At 46.4% G+C, this 16320-nt stretch overlaps 3 protein-coding genes across 3 annotated transcripts; 1 reads left to right on the forward strand and 2 right to left on the reverse strand.

Moving 5' to 3' along the window:
• LOC8062756 (putative UDP-rhamnose:rhamnosyltransferase 1) lies at positions 1801-3634 on the forward strand. Its single transcript, XM_002460244.2, has one exon. The coding sequence runs from the start codon at positions 1865-1867 to the stop codon at positions 3410-3412; it is 1548 nt and encodes a 515-aa protein (XP_002460289.1). The 5' UTR covers positions 1801-1864; the 3' UTR covers positions 3413-3634.
• On the reverse strand, positions 5602-6973 carry LOC8081012. The gene has a single exon (XM_002462419.2). The coding sequence runs from the start codon at positions 6821-6823 to the stop codon at positions 5765-5767; it is 1059 nt and encodes a 352-aa protein (XP_002462464.2). The 5' UTR covers positions 6824-6973; the 3' UTR covers positions 5602-5764.
• LOC8062757 (transmembrane protein 45B) lies at positions 10932-12307 on the reverse strand. The gene has a single exon (XM_002462420.2). It carries the CDS (start codon positions 12101-12103, stop codon positions 11177-11179), a length of 927 nt encoding a protein of 308 aa, XP_002462465.1. The 5' UTR covers positions 12104-12307; the 3' UTR covers positions 10932-11176.

Here is a 16320-nt window from a genome sequence, read left to right on the forward strand (position 1 = left end):
TATGCAGCAATGGGGCATCCAAACAGGATATGCGCAGGCGTCTCCTCTGCAGTGTGGCACACATCACCTATTGCACTGTCCACTATTCCTTTTTTCAGCAAGTTTGTTTTGCATTGAATCCTACCCTTGGAGAGCAGTCTGGCGAAGAATTTAACTCTGGGAGGAGCTTTGTTGTTCCAAACGATGGTCCATTCATCCGGACTGGAGTTCGCTGTTTTCAGTGTTTAGAGCATGGAGCTGTTCATTTCTCCATTCTTTTTTAGCCACATGCTGTGGCGCTGGTCTTTCCCTTGGCTCAAGGACTGCTGCTCCATTATCATGGTTACCTCCTGAAGCTGAGTTGTAGCCATTTCAGACCGTACGTTACCAACTTACCATGAACTGTGTTAGGCTCCCGTCATAAGCTTGTTTTACTGTCAATTCTGGTCTGTTCCAGTCGGAGAGGAGTTCAGGAAATCTGTCAGCGAGGGAGTCATCATGCCAGAAGGAGGTTGAGGTGCCGTTCTTCAATGTCACTGTGGTGATGGCTCTGTATAGAGGCAGTAGGGATCTTAGTACATCCCAGTGGTGGCCGAACAGATTTCCAGTAAGCGATGCCACGCAGGCATTTTCTTGCACCCAATTCGCCCAAGAGAGGATGCATTGTTGGAGAGTTGGAGTGCAACTTGTGGATCAGTTTCAGCAGGAGGCAAGTATTCCAAGGTCTTTCAATCCAAGTCCACCTCTATCTTTCAGGAGAAGATCACAGACTTGTTGCCAGGCCACCAGACTTTTTGCGCCATTGTTTTATGAGGGTCCATCCCAAAGGATCGTCGTCTCTTGTCAATTTGATCAATCACTCCGGGTGGAATTGCAAGGGCAACCATGGGGTAAACAAGCTGGCAGTCTAAAACTGAGTTGACTAACGTGGTTCGGCCCATGTGATTCAGAAGAGATGTCTGCCATCCAGCATAGTTGTCGCATTTGGCAATCTGCGGTGCAAAAGCAGATAACTTGAGTTTAGTAGTGGACAGCGGCAGCCTCAAGTAGGTCTGGGGGAAGCTTTCCTTGCGACAACCAAGAGCATTGTTCAATCGTAGTTTTCCAATCACAAAATAATACTTTTCTCTTAGAACAAATTAACATCAGCGTTAGCATCAGCTACAGCTACAGAAACGATTCAGCGACTCAGCAGGCCGATTGCACTAGCGAATTGATCCAAAACTTCTGTGAGGGCCTGGATATCAGCAACCTTGACCAGAAGCAATGTAACATCAGCATACTGTAGCACTGGCAACTGACACCGGAGACTTGTTTAGTTCGCGAAATTATTTTGGTTCGGTTACTGTAGCACTTTCATTTATATTTGACAATTATATCTAACTATGGACTAACTATGCTCAAAAGATTCGTCCCATAAATTATAGATAAATTGAGTAATTAATTATTTTTATCTATATTTAATTTTCTATATATGCGTCCAAATATTTGATGTGATAGAAAATCTTGAAAATTTTTGGAAACTAAACAAAGCCTAGATAAATCTACAACAAAGTCAAACAGGAATCATAGTGATTGATCTGAGTATTTTATTTAAAGTCGTTATGTCACTTAAAACTAATACAAGCAAGCGTGCAGATAGGCTTTATAGGATTCATTTTCATAAGAAGAGGAAGAACGCACAAGTGGGCATGTTAAGTCAAACAATGGAACGTTTGCGGTCATTGTTTTACTAGGTCATCAGTAAAAAAAAGAAAAAAAAATCTCAAAATGGATCGTCATCATCCACGGCACAGCCTTTATATATGCTCCGCGGCCGGTCCATTTGGCCACGAAACGAGAAGGCTTCAAATTTATTCCTGAAAAAACTCTGTTTTTCATTGCCATGGACGCCACCAGCGGCAGCAGCATGCACTTCGTGATGATGCCATGGCTAGCCGTCGGCCACATCCTCCCCTTCACGGAGCTCGCGAGGCGCATAGCTCTGCAAGGCCACCGGGTCACTCTGCTCTCGACGCCGAGGAACACCCGTCGGCTCATTGACATCCCTCCGGATCTCGATGGCCTTGTCCACGTCGTGGACGTGCCCCTGCCTCGCGTTGAGCGCTTGCCGGAGGACGCCGAGGCGACCATGGACCTCCGCTCCGACGATCTGCGGCCGTGCCTGCGCCGAGCCTACGACGCCGCATTCTCTGCCAAGCTTTCAAAGATCCTGCAGGGTCCGGAGCCGTCCAGCAGGCCTGACTGGGTGCTCATTGACCACGCGGCGTACTGGGCGCCCGCGGCCGCCGCGAGGCACGGCGTGCCGTGCGCGTTCCTGAGCGTCATGGGCGCCGCGTCGCTTGGCTTCTTCGGCCCCCCGGAGGCGCTCATGGGTCGCGCGGAGCACGCGAAGACCAAGCTGGAGCACCTCACCGCCGTCCCCGACTACGTGCCCTTCCCGACCACCGTCGCTTACCGCGTCCACGAGGTCCGCGCGATGTTCAAGAAGGGCATCATCCCGGAGGACGGCGAGGTATCGGATGGCTACCGGATGGCCAAGTCCATCGAAGGGAGCCAGCTCGTGGGGGCCAGGAGCAGCAGGGAGTTGGAGCCGGAGTGGCTGCAGCTGGTCGGCGAGCTCTACAAGAAACCGGTGATCCCGCTCGGGCTGTTGCCTCCGCCACCAACACAAGACGCCGGCGGCGCCGGCCACGGCCACGAGGCAACGCTGCGGTGGCTCGACAGACAGGCGCCGCGCTCCGTCGTGTACGTGGCCTTCGGCAGCGAAGCCAAGCTGACGAGCGCACAGCTGCATGCAGTAGCGCTCGGCCTGGAGGCTTTCGGCGTGCCGTTCCTCTGGGCATACAGGGCGCCGGCGGACTCCGACGCGAGTGGCAGCGCAGCCGGGTTGCCGGAAGGCTTCGAGGAGCGGGTCAGCGGCTGGGGACTCGTCTGCCGCGGCTGGCTGCCTCAGGCCAGGCTCCTGGCACACAGATCGGTCGGGGGGTTCGTGACGCACGCCGGCTGGGGCTCTGTCGCGGAGGGCCTCGCGCGCGGCGTCAGGCTAGTGATGCTGCCGCTTCTGTTCGACCATGGCCTCAACGCCAGGCATCTGGTGGAGAAGAAGTTGGGCGTCGAGGTGGCACGGGATGAGGACGATGGCTCGTTCACGGCTGAAGACGTTGCAGCTGCTCTGAGGAGGGTCATGGTGGGGGACGAAGCCCAGGAGCTCGGGGCAAAGGCCCAGGAGCTCGCTCAAGTAGTCGGAAATGACGAAGTGAATGATCAGTGCGTGCGAGATTTCCTCCGCTGCCTGTCGGAATACGGCACCGGCAGCGGCAGGCAGCAACAAGGAATCAAGGATGATAGTTCCGTTCAAACCGCTACACACGACGCGACGGTCATTGTTTCCGAAGCCACTCTCCGTGCGGAGAGTTCAACATCCCTGTAATGTAAGGCTGCAAGATTGCCCAGCGCCTACACACACACCACCGTTATTGTGTCTGAAGCTACTCTCCATCCGGAGAATTCTGTAATATGGGAGCCGTTTGTACTCCTGTCAGCTAGATGCTGCTAATAAAATCGTTTGTTGTCAAGAAAAAAAAAACAACCCCTTTAGTTGGCCAATGCAACTAAAACTAGTTAATGCTATAAGAATTAAATTCAAACAACTTCTCACAAACTAAAACCACCCAAGTGAGGAAACATGCGTTTTCTGTTGGTAGACTTGTTTTTTATCACATTAAATACTACATTCATTCTCTTTTATAAGGCATACGCGCACATCAAGACTCAATATTCAAAATCTTTGGCCAATAGTTTAACCAACAATTTTTTATTACTATAACATAAACTTACATCGTTAGATTGTAACTAAATTTACTATCTAATTATCATAAATTTATAAGTATAAACTGAACATTTTCTCTGTAATACTAGAAGCGCCCAAAACAATGACGTATTTTGGTTTAACCTTGGTGCTTTACTTTTGGATATAAGTACCCCAAATCTGAATATCATTTTAGTGGGTCGTGCCTAGGCCTAAACAAAAAAAAAACTCATAACTCGTTAGCTCGCTCGACTTGCTCGTTAGTGGCTCAGCTCGAGCTCGGCTCATTTGAATTTTTAACAACTTGAGCCAATACTTTAGCTCGGTTAATTAACAAGTCAGCTCAATCTAGCTCATGACCCAAAAACGAGCCAAGGTAAATTAAATGACAACAGCTTGAATCCGCTATACATGTTAGTGGCTCAACTCGAGCTCGGCTCGTTTTGTGAAGTTTTCTTGATATTTGTTTATGCTTTTGTATCACTTCTAGTTCTCCTAACCATATGGTTAGCAATCATCAAGATACGTGGGTATTCTTGGTAAAGCGAGAAGAGAAGCGTATTGGGTTCCTATGCTTACCCCTCATCTTTGGTCTTTCACGCTCTAAGACTTGTGATTGTGAGACAGTGTCATCCTGGCCCCGAACTACTATTTTTTTAGTTCTAGGTAAATTAACCCACCTCGAGTCCCATCAGTTGTCCAAACGAGTGCCTACCCAACTGGTTATGCGGCATACCAGCATGGAACACCTTAGCCCTAGCTAGCAATGCATTTTTATAGACCCGTGAATATATTGATATATAAGTAGAAGTAACAGAGTAACTTTCCTGCTTTATTAAGTAGATGTAGAAGTAGCATCAAGCGTTCTCAGTCATCCCACCCATAGCGCCTTCACCTTTTGAGAATGACATTCCGTACACACAATGAGAGGGATCATCACCAGTCCCCAAAGTCAAGTCCGCCCTGACAAACTGGAGCTCTCCATGGTGACCAAAACATCGTCAAAGGCAGGATTAGACGAATATATGATGATTGGTGGTGGGATTAAGGCAGATGAGGGATCTAAGTACCTACAACTTGCCACTATCAGTTCAAGATCGATGTCTACTAGGGTTGCATACTTGCATGTCGACAACGCGCAAAAGTGGCGATGGGAAAGGGAGGGAGAGAGAAGGGCGCTCTCAAGGCCTTATGGTCACGAGTGGGATGAGGTTTCTGTAAAAAAAAATGCATGTATGGGTCAAGGGGCTCCATGTTAACATGCCATGTTGACAAACAGGTTGAGTGTATGCTTTATACCATTGATGAGCAGGGGCGGATTTGCACTCCAGGCTAGGGGGGCGTGGTCCAAAATTACTAAGAACACCTCTTCATCTCCGGTCCAAAATAGTTCAGAGTTTAGGTGTTCAGCGCCAAGAACACCTCTTACATTGTTTCTGGATCCGCCAATGATGAGACCGGATGAGTTCCTATACCTAAAAGTAAACAAATGGGAGTTTGAGACTGGGATGTTATTAGGGCACTCACAATGCAGACTCTATCATAGAGTCTAAAGTTATTTATTACCTCGAATAATGTGGACTTAGAGTCTAAATAAGACTTGAAGTCTTATTTTTTCTACCTCTTTCTTCAATAAATATGTTGTCACATCAGCAAAATATCATAAATAATATGTAACTAATTATCTTGGACTCTATGATAGAGTTGCATTGTGAGTGCCCGCACAAAAGTTTAGAGACCGCAAATAAATTTCACTCTTTTTTTTAAAAAAAGGAAACACGCCACTAAGTAACAGTGTTAGTGTTTAGGGAAAAGGAACACACAGTGCGTGCATCAAACCTTGACTTTTGACTACATTCATACGAACAGATCGATGAATTCATGGCCGTATGGCACATGTATGCTACTGTACAAGTGTACAAGCAGGGACATGTTCTACAATCGGCCCAGTGCATTACATTACATTACATTACATTACACCTCGATCTCCAAGGGCGTGAATCCCTGAACATCGTCGTTGTCGCAGCATACGACCCCGCACTTGCGCTTGAGGTGTTCCTCCTCTTCGCCGGCGGCTTCCGGCGGCAGCCGCACGTACGCCGCTGTCTCGGCAGGATACATCCTGCACACGTTGACGTAGAGCACGACGACAAAAACCGTCATGAAGGATAGGTACCACCCGAACTGTATGTTGGCGAGCGCCTTGGCGCGGTGCAGGCTGGCCTCGCTGTGGCAGCGCACGGTGACGCGGCCGTCCTCCTCCACGAGCGAGCAGCCCCTGGGCACACGGCTCGGCACCCACACCATGGCGCCGATGACGATGAGCCACACCCCGTGGAACGCGACGCACGCCGACCGGACCAGGCCCACGACGAAGCTCCGCGGGAAGGCGACGCCCAGGAGCGCCGTGGCGAGGCAGGCGGCGACGACGAGCTGCAGGAGCCAGTGGAACTGGCCCTCGAAGCCGGCGTGGTCGGTGGAGTGGAAGTGGAAGACGAGCAGCTCCTGCGCGAAGACGGCGGCGACGAGGAGCAGGGAGAGCGCGCCGCGGCAGCGGGCGCGGGCGCGGTCGAGGTGCAGCGCGGAGGCCGCGTAGACGAGGAGCGCGAGGCAGATGATGGCGTGCTCGTGGTTGTGCAGCCGGTCGGACGGGATGGAGCCGTCGGCGTCGAACGGCAGGAAGGTGGAGTGGTCCACGAACATCTCCATGGCGAACTCGACGGCGCTGCCGGCGATGACGAGGATGAGCTCGAGGTGGCGGACGCGCGGCGCCGGGAACCAGACTGGCGCCACGTACGCGTCGGGCCGCAGGGAGAAGAGCCTGATGTGGTTGAACAGGTGCCACAGCCCGACGGCCAGGAAGCCGGCGCCGGGAAGGATGTGGCCGATGCTGCTGCGCGGAGTGCCGCCGCCCATGGCTCGATCGCCGGTCGGCCGGTGGTGGTTAGTTGCAACAACGGAAACTGGTCCGGTGTCGTCAATAATGGCTTTGCTCGATGTTTTCTTGGGGTGCTCGCCTCGCCATCGATCCATCACCTTTTGTGAGGCTTAAAAGGTGGACGTGTACGCTGGGCGCGAGGGGTTGGTCGCGGCGATGATCATCCATGGCGGGAGCTGGGAGGGAGGGACGATGTTGAGTAAGTGACAGTGATGCGAAGGAGTTGCTTGTACGACAGTGTACACTACAGTCTACAGTGAGTGACTACACAGCATGATATATATTTTCGAAGTTTTGAACACCACGGCGTGCGGTACGGAAAGATATGGAAGTTGCATAAACATGTTCACAGAGCCAACTGACACCCCAACTCCCCAAGCCTACGGGAAATGCACTCTACGCGTTGCCAACTTGCTGATTTTTTTTAGAAAGACGATCGATAAGAGTTTTGCTAGATTTTTATCAGAGGGGGAAAAGGGGAAAAATAATTACAAAAAGGTTTTCTTGGAGATGAAGCTCCAAACCACTATGGCGCACAGGCCAAACACCACTATGCTACTGAACTGAACTAACAAAACAAAAGACAGCCCCAACTTGCTGAATTTGTCTCAGTACATTTTTCATTGACAACTGAGGATTATATATAACTGGACGCAAGAGAAAATCACCTGAAAGTATGTCGTCCGTCGATACTGATAATTGGACTTTTTGAGTGACAAAAGTGAATCTGTTAATCGTTCTCGTTCATTATATTGCCTCCCGAATTTCTTATCAGTAGTACAGAGATAATACGTTAGACTGACAGGGATCCTTTCAGACGGTCTTCATTGAGATCATTGCACTTCATTAAGTTCTTTACACACGATCCATGCCAGTATTTAGCCTAATTATGTGCAATTAATACATCTAAGAAACATAGCGAGGTGTACAAGGAACTCCATAATGATGACACGCGTTTTCAGTCGTGTTGAACTTGAACAAGGGTGGTCTGAGAGATGACGGGAAGACATTGTAACGTTGTACTCCCTCAGTTCAAAATAAGTTCATTCTATATTCAAAGATTGTCTCATAAAATTTATTTTTAACATTTCCTGTAGTTCAGGCACCTGAGCAATTTTGTCCTTGTGTCTTTCCATAGAAAATTCTGCAATTTGTCTATTGTGATTTGTGCTAATAGATTTAGACCGTTGGAAAAAAAAACTGATAGTTGTTAGAGCATCTTGAAGAGACTCTTCGTATCATTTCTAAATGCTAGAAATAGAGAATTTAGTGAAAAAAATACTCTCCAATAGCTCTTCTAAGTGGTCATCCAAATACAATCATCTTCTATTCCAGATTTTTCGCTAGCTAAAAATAGAAGACAAGAACGACTCTCTAGAGTACGCATGAGATACAGAAAAACTGTTGGAGAGTGAAAAGATATGTAGAAAGCATTTTTTATGCAAATAACTCTCCAAATGATGATTTAGAGAGTGACATTTAGAAAAGTTCTTGGACATGCTCTTAGATGTCGCCTCAACAAATACTATATTTCAGGCACCTAAAATATAGCATTTCTCTTTACTTTTTGCAACCGTGCCTATGTTTTTCGTTAAGAGGAAAAGGAAGATTACAACATATACTAACATAGGATCTTATTAGTAAGCCTAGGATTACCAAGATCAATTTGATCCTTCAAAGACTACTCCCACGATGATCACCTACAAAATTAAACATAAAGAAACTATACAGAACAATTTACGACCCATCAAGTTCAGACTAAGAGAAATCATTTAAGACACCCTTGCAACAAAGAGAAATTTCCATTGCGGTGTCTAAAATAGCGTCATGGCACCATCAACCTCCATCTCACTGCTTGTTCAATTCATATGTGTTTAAGTGGATTGATATATAACTTAGTTTAATTTTATTTTAATCCAATCCAATACACAAACTAAAGTAGATACAATACAAATATATTCAAATAAGGCCTCAACATATTATCCACTACTGAAGAACAACCCCCGGATGGCACACCCAATTGGATGAGGACAGTGGTCTGCTAAAAGTTGCTCGATATATAGTTTTTGGGCTCGCACTTCAGGATCCAGCGCACGGAATCAATTCATTCTACTCCACAGCCAACCTACCCTTCTTCTCGGCCCCTCAGTGCTACTCAGTAGTGTTTGACATGGACAGTTATGGCGGCCCATCAACCAACACCCCAAGGCCCAGCCCAATAACATCCTCTACGCACCACAAGGCAAATTGGTCCGGCAAGAATGTCCCAACGCCGCAAGGCCCAGCCTAGCAACATCTCTTCTTATTGCTGGGCTTTCATTAATAGACTGTTATGGTCTTCATTGGCTCCGTTTCCATTCAAGTCTTCAGTATCCGTCGTTCGTGCATCTCTTTTATTATTTAACTTAAGGAATGAACGATGACAATGCCCACCCATCCTTTTGCTGAAATTTGAACGCTTCAAATGGTGGCCGTCAAGCGTCAACTGATTTGTCCATGCATTGTACTCCCTTCGTTGCAAATTATAAGCCATTTTGACTTTTTGTTCATTTATTTTGTTAGATATCTAGACATATTATTTATCTAGACTATATGCATAGCAAAATAAATATACCAAAAAGATCAAAGTGACTTATAATTTGTAATGGAGGGAATACTTGTCAGTATCCGTAGCTGTATGTAATGCAGTTGGGCAAATTAATAAAGTGGGAATCGTCTAAAAATAGGCCATTGACAGTACTTGAAAGCAAACTACTGTTTCTTGAACGGCAACCAACTAATCATCGACTAGTATATATCTAATAATGCAGCCAAACCATTAAACGAACTCGAGGAAACTGCAACTTCAGTTCTTATCAAACAAAGATTGCAGATTCTTGGCTTTTGCCAATTTTTAGCCCCTGGATGAACAGATTCTCTTGAGGACAATCCAACCTGTCGCTTTGGTCCACTCATCTGCTTACTCTTAGCAGTCTTCGCACGTAAGCGCCCCTGGAATTCCCAAGCAGCCGTTGGTTTTCTTTGCTGTATATAGCAGATTGCCGGCTGCTCAAGCTTGCCAGTTGCCACCTGAATTGATTTGCATCATCACGGACGGTCCCATGGAGAAAGAGACCCCCCAAAATGGTGGCTTGATCAGCTTGGCACGTCTTAGCTCTGAATTAGCAGCCGGAGGTCCGGAGCACAACTGGTGCTGACACAGAAGCAAAGGAACCAAATTTCTCAGGTTCCTTGTGGTCCCTGCTATCTACACAAAATGATTTGCATGAACATGATTTTATACTATTTTATTCTGCGCTCACTATCAAACGAGGGTTTTATATAATCCTGGAGCTGTGTCGTCAGTCATCACTGACCCATGAAAGATAATGGAATATGGGGGGGAGATGGAGATCTAGTAGGAGACACTACCTGCAGTGCCTTGCTGAGCAATACAGATAGAATAATCTTCAGAGAAGGTGCTAGCAGTAGCAGCCTCTCGCAAATGGCAAGTTGAAACCCTCGGAATATCGCTGTCCACTCCAGACCCACAAAATGACAAGCAAAAAACATCAGGAGGGGTTTTAGCCCCTACTGTAATGAAATTAAAGGAACTGAAAGTCTGTACAAACAAGCTGAGAAAAGTGAGGTAGTGAAGAAGCCAAAGCGCCTACGGGACTAGGAAGGAAATCTGAAACTGAATTTTACTAGTAGGTAACATCTGTTTCACTGGCGTGTGGAACTGTACTCAAGCCAATGTTACACGTGATGTCTCCTTCACTATATATCTTCTTGATTCGCATCATGTGGCTTAACTATCTTCTTGATTCCCATCATGTGCAGGCACACATGCCGCTCCCATATTACTGAAGAAGCGACCTGTTCTGTTGCAATTCTCAAGTGCAACCGTGCACGCAAACTCTATTCAAGATGTCACTAGCAAGACACCTGAGATGGTTCGATGATGCTATTGCATTGCTTAGAAGCGTGTCCTGGAAATTACATAGTACAAATTGGGTACAAACTATTAGAGACTTGCAGACAGGGAAGAGTACGCTATATCAAAACTAACACGGGCCGGAGATGCAGAGCGACGACGAAAAATGAATCCACAAAGCATTTAAAAGTTAACAGATACAGAAGAGAAGAGGCGGCAGCGGCTGCCGGAGACGGAGAAGAAGCGACGGCGGCGGCTAGGGTTAGTAAATCTCCAACTCCGGCAGGTTAAGTAAACCACCCATGCACATATTTCATTAAAACGATTTTATCGATAAGGGTGGGCTTAGGCCTTAGGGTGCTCCACTTCCAGCCCGCTTGCACATCACAGAGAAACTAAGGGAGGAAGAGGAAGAGGGGGATGGTGGGTGCGGGAGAAGGAAGAAGGAACTCAGTCCCCTAGTCATGAATCCTAGCTCTGTTCCTAGTTTCCTACAGACAACCATTGATATTTGACCACACAGTGTCACGCGTCACCTCTCAATTTCGATATATCCTAAGCCTCCTTTGGAGGCCTCAAGGTCATCCTCGTCGTCATTGACCTCTCCGATGGTGCACCGGCCATCGCTGCCTCTCCCTCCCTTCACCAGCGGAGCGTACTGCGGCTGCTCCTGGTACTGCTTGGCCATCTGGAGGTAGAACACGACGACGAACGCCACGGTGCCGGTCAGGTACCAGTTGAACTGCAGGTTGACGAGCGACTTGGCGCGGTCGAGCGCCTCGTCGGTGCGGCACCGGACGACTTGGAGGCCATCTTCGTCGTTCATGAAGCAGCCTTTGGGGACGAGCGCCGGCGTCCACATCATGACGCCCATGACGGTGAACCAGACGCCCTGGAACACGAGGCTGGCCGAGCGGACCAGGCTCAGCGCGATGCTCCGTTGGTAGGGGATCAAGAGCAGCGAGGCGGCGAGCGTGACGGCGACCACCATCTCCAGCAGACGGTGGTACCGCCCCTGCACGCCCGCGTGGTCCGCGGAGTGGAAGTGGAAGATGAGCAGCTGCTGCGCGAACGCGGCCGCGGCCGCCAGCTGCGACACCGCGTCCCGCATCGGCGCCCGGACCCTGTCCATGTGGATGGTGGCGGCGGCGAAGACGAGCCACGCCAGCGAGATGGACGCGTGCTCGAAGTTGTGCAGGTGGACGCTGGGGATGGTGCCGTCGTCGTCGAACGGCTGGTGCTTCGGCTGCACGATGACGAGCTCCATCGAGACGGAGATCACCGAGCCGATTATTATCATTATGAGCTCGATGTGACGGACGCCCGGCACCGGGAACCACACCGGAGCCACGTAGGAGCCCCGCTGTAGCAAGAACAGGCGGCTGTGGCCGAACAGATGCCACAGGCCGATGAGGAAGAAGAAGGCGCCCGGCGCGACGTGCCCGCCTAGTGTGCCCATGGCCTCCTCGCTGTGTCTTTTTGAGTGCAGCAGTGCTAGTACGGAGAGAAGAAGAGGAGCGAAGTGTTGTTGGTGGGCTCGTGACCTGTGGAGAGCGAGGTCTTGAAGTTGAAGAAGAGCTAGCGTGCAATCAGACCTTGGGTACCGTACGGAGCAGAGGGTGTTTAATTAATTAGGAATGGATGGCCCGCCTGACCTCCTCTTGTTTCCTAAAAAAATTTGCAAAATTTTTCAAATTCCTCGTCACATCGAATCTTTAGACGTATGTATGAAGTATTAAATATAGACAAAAATAAAAACTAATTGCACAGTTTGGTCGAATTTGACGAGACGAATCTTTTGAGCCTAGTTAGTCTATAATTGAACAATATTTGTCAAATACAAACAAAAGTGCTACAGTATCGATTTCCCAAAAAATTTTAGAACTAAACAAGGCCTAGTTTCCACGCAAAAACTCTTTGCTCCATCATATTAAGCATTAAATATAGATTAAAAAATTAATTATACAGTTTACATGTATTTTGCGAGATTAATCTTTTAAGCCTATTAGTCCATAATTGAACACGTATTACTATAATTACAAATATGTTACACTACCTAAAAACTTCTCTTTTCACCAACTAAACGAGGCCATGGACAGTACAATACTCCCTCCGTACCTATAAAGTCATTTGGACAAAATTTGAATCAAACATTGAAAATATAAATAAAAAATAACATTTAAGTTGTTGAGTTTCGAAATATGAAAACCATATGAATAGTTTTCTTTTTTAAAAAATATTTTTATAAAATATATATACTACTTTTTGATAAATATCTCACTCCTAAAAAAGATGAAACAGGAGACGTTAACACCATTTCAACGTGCCTCCTAGCTTCCGCGTGCCCCTTCGCTCCAGTGAACTGCGCCGACAGATGGGCTCCACACGCTCACATCTCACACGCAACGCTCGCGGGAACTGAGCTTGGGCGGGAATTGCAGCTGAACTGAGCTCTGGCGCGAATTGCAGGTAGGTAAGTTTTCTTTTCTCTTTCTTTTTTCTTTTTTCTTGTTTTCTTTTCTCTTTCTTTTATCTTTTTTCTTATTCTTCTCGTGTACTTAAGTTTTCTTATCTTTTTCAACTTTATTCTTCTTTTTTCATATTTTCTCATTTCTTTCTTTTTTTTTCTTTCTCTTTTCCTTTCTTTTCCTATCTCTTTTTTCTTTCCGTGCTTCATTTTTTCCTTTTGTTTTATTTGATTTTTTATTATTCTTTTTATTTTGTATATTTCTTTTATTTCCTTCTATTTCTTTCATTTCCTTTTCTTATTATTTTTATTTCCTTTTGTTAATTTATTTTAATTTATTTATTTTGTTTCATGTGATTTTTTTATTTTTCTTTCTAACTTTTATATCTTTATTTATCTTATTTTATTTTTGCTCGTACTTTAATTATTTATTTGTATTTGTATTTTTTGTTTATTTTTTATCTTACATTATTCCCTTCATTTTTTATATATCTTTTTTGATTTTACTATAAATAATTAATTGTTTGTCTTATTTCATTTTTTATATTTTATTATTTTTCCTTTTCTTTCTTTACCCTTTTTATCTTTGTCTTTATGTATTTTATAGTTATTTTTATTTTATATTTTATATTACTTAATTATTTATTTATTAAATGTTTATTTTTAAATTATTGTATTTTATGAGATGCTATGTTCATATACTATCATGATGATGTTTTATGGTGTTTTTTGCGATGTTCGTGCAATATACAGATGATGTTTTATGATGTATTTAGTGATGTTCGCGTAATATATATACAATGTTCTCTAATTTATTTAGCGATGTTACAACATTACTAACTGACAATGGAGAACTCACAGTTATTGTCTCATCAATGATAGTATTGCATCACCCACTTTCTTCACCCAAACACGTTGAACCATTTCACACAATTCCAATTCGTTTCAGGAGGTCTCTATAAGTTTCAGCAACCGGCACTTAACACACAGCCCAGCTATGGAAACAACACGCAAAGCAAATGTTATAGACCTTCTCGACAGTGGAGATGGTAGCGTCTGCCTGTAGCAGAGTGACGGTGAGCAAGCGGGTGCCCGGGCCAAACTCGAGCACGACGTCTCCGGCGCGGCGGGCGTTGGCGAGACGCAGTGAGTCACCGAGGTGGGCCAGGGTAGGCGGCGGCCAAGAAAAAATAAAAAAGTACATATTGATAATACATATGGCGATATGATTTTTTTTAGAAATTGTGCTTTTTTATTTGCAAGTGGATCAGAATAGTATGTTAGTCTATATATTTTGACTCGGTATAATTTTTTATATTATTGTGCATTGAAATTTTATTCTCGTAACAACGCACGGGTATATGCTAGTTTTTATAAAAAAGAAGAAGTCAAAGTTAGACTTTCGAGACCGTGTCATTATTCTAAACGACTTTATAGATAAGAATGGAGTATTGTTTTATAGTATGTCTAATTGCCCTCATTATTACTCCCTCGTCCAAGAAGAAAATACAACAACGGGTTGCGTGTTGACAAAAATAGCTCATATTTAACTAAATTTACTAAATACTATTCATATTTGTGACTCTAAATTAACTTATTATAAAAATACTTTTTGTAATTAATTTAATGGTTTCCATTTGATATCATAAATATTGCTACTTTTCTATCTATAATTGATACTTGTTGTATAGATTTCGAGACGGCCCATGGGCCGGTGGCACGGCATGCGGCACGGCACGCACCGTGCCCTGCCAGTGCAGTGCATGGGTGCCAGCCTGGCCCATGACACAGCACGGGCACGGCACCGCTAGAGGGCCGGCACGGTGCACGACACGAAGAATTTGGCCCAGCCCCCACCCCACCCCTGCCATATAAAAGGCTCTTGCGGCCGTAGCCCCTCCACCATCCCTAACCCTAATTCATTCCCCCCACCCCCGCAGCTCTCGGCCTCTCGCTCTCGCTGACTCGCTCAGTCAGATCTGATCGGATCCGCCGCCGCCGTTCGCCTTGAGCTCGCCGGCCCTGCTCCGGTGACCTCGACACCTCGCCGGCCACTCGTTCTCTCTCTTCTACCTCCTGTCTCTTTCCGACGGTCCGGCCTTCCCTCCTCCTCCGCCTCCTCCACCTCTGGTGTACCATGTGAGTCGTTGAGCTGTCATCTCTTCCGCTGCCACTTGTCGTCGGTCTAACGGTGCTTGTCTCGTCATTCTCTGCTTGGATGCTGGCTCCTTGGCTTCTTCTCCGGCACTGGGCTCCGGTGGCGTAGGTGATTCAAAACCCTAATCCTAGCATGTTCTTGTTCTTCATCTTCTCTGCATCTTCTTGAGTTCTTGTTCTTCGCAGGTTGGTGCCTGACGCTTTGTCCTCCTCCTCTGGAGGCGCGAGCGCGATGGCAAGGCCTTCTGGCTTGAAGCGCCCCTGCCCATCGTCAAGGGACAGTGCTAGAGCTGCGGCTAGGGGCTGGAACTGGCGTTCCCACTCTCCTGTAGCTACGGTGACGATGCCAGTGGCTGCGGATGAGCTGTACTCTTTTTCTCTTTCTAGGGTTTCTCACTAGGGTGAGTTTTACCTAGAAAGTTTTTTAATGAGGCAGCATTACACAACAACTCCTTTTGATAATATGTTATATGTTGTTTAATTACTTGTTCTTTAGTTCTTTACTTTCTAAGTTTCTATATATTTTTGTGATGTTGATGAATGATGCATCTATGAATGATTTATGAATGTGATCTGATCTGTCATCTGTGAAGTGAAAATGTCATTTGTGAAGTGAAAATGAAGAGGTGAGTTGAGTTGAGCCTTTGAAAACTTGGCAATTGAGAGTATACTCTGCTGATGGGCCGTGGGCCAGCACGACACGACAAAAATGACTATGGCCCATGGGCGTCATGGCACGGAAATCTGACCCATGTATCGTGCTGTGGGCCGATGACTTAGCCCATGGCACGGCATGGCCGACACGGCCAGCATGGCCGGCACGATGGCCATGTATACTTGTTGGACGGATGGAGTATGTGGCTGCCCCATACAATGCCAAGTTACCAATGGTATGTTACCTACCCACTCCGGTCTAGGTTTGGAGCAACGTTGTGGGGGTGGATGGAGCATTGCTTGTCTGTGATTGGCAAAGAGATCTTGATTAAAGCAGTGGCGCAAGCGGTTTCCACCTACCTATGTTTTGTTTCAGACTATCAAATGGACTTTGTGAA

This window comes from Sorghum bicolor, chromosome 2 (genome assembly GCF_000003195.3).
Source record: "Sorghum bicolor cultivar BTx623 chromosome 2, Sorghum_bicolor_NCBIv3, whole genome shotgun sequence".
NCBI lineage: Eukaryota > Viridiplantae > Streptophyta > Magnoliopsida > Poales > Poaceae > Sorghum > Sorghum bicolor.

Coding starts and splice junctions, on each gene's coding strand:
- LOC8062756 (XM_002460244.2), top strand. CDS start 1,865: ATGGACGCCACCAGCGGCAGCAGCATGCACTTCGTGATGATGCCATGG.
- LOC8081012 (XM_002462419.2), bottom strand. CDS start 6,823: ATGGATCGATGGCGAGGCGAGCACCCCAAGAAAACATCGAGCAAAGCC.
- LOC8062757 (XM_002462420.2), bottom strand. CDS start 12,103: ATGGGCACACTAGGCGGGCACGTCGCGCCGGGCGCCTTCTTCTTCCTC.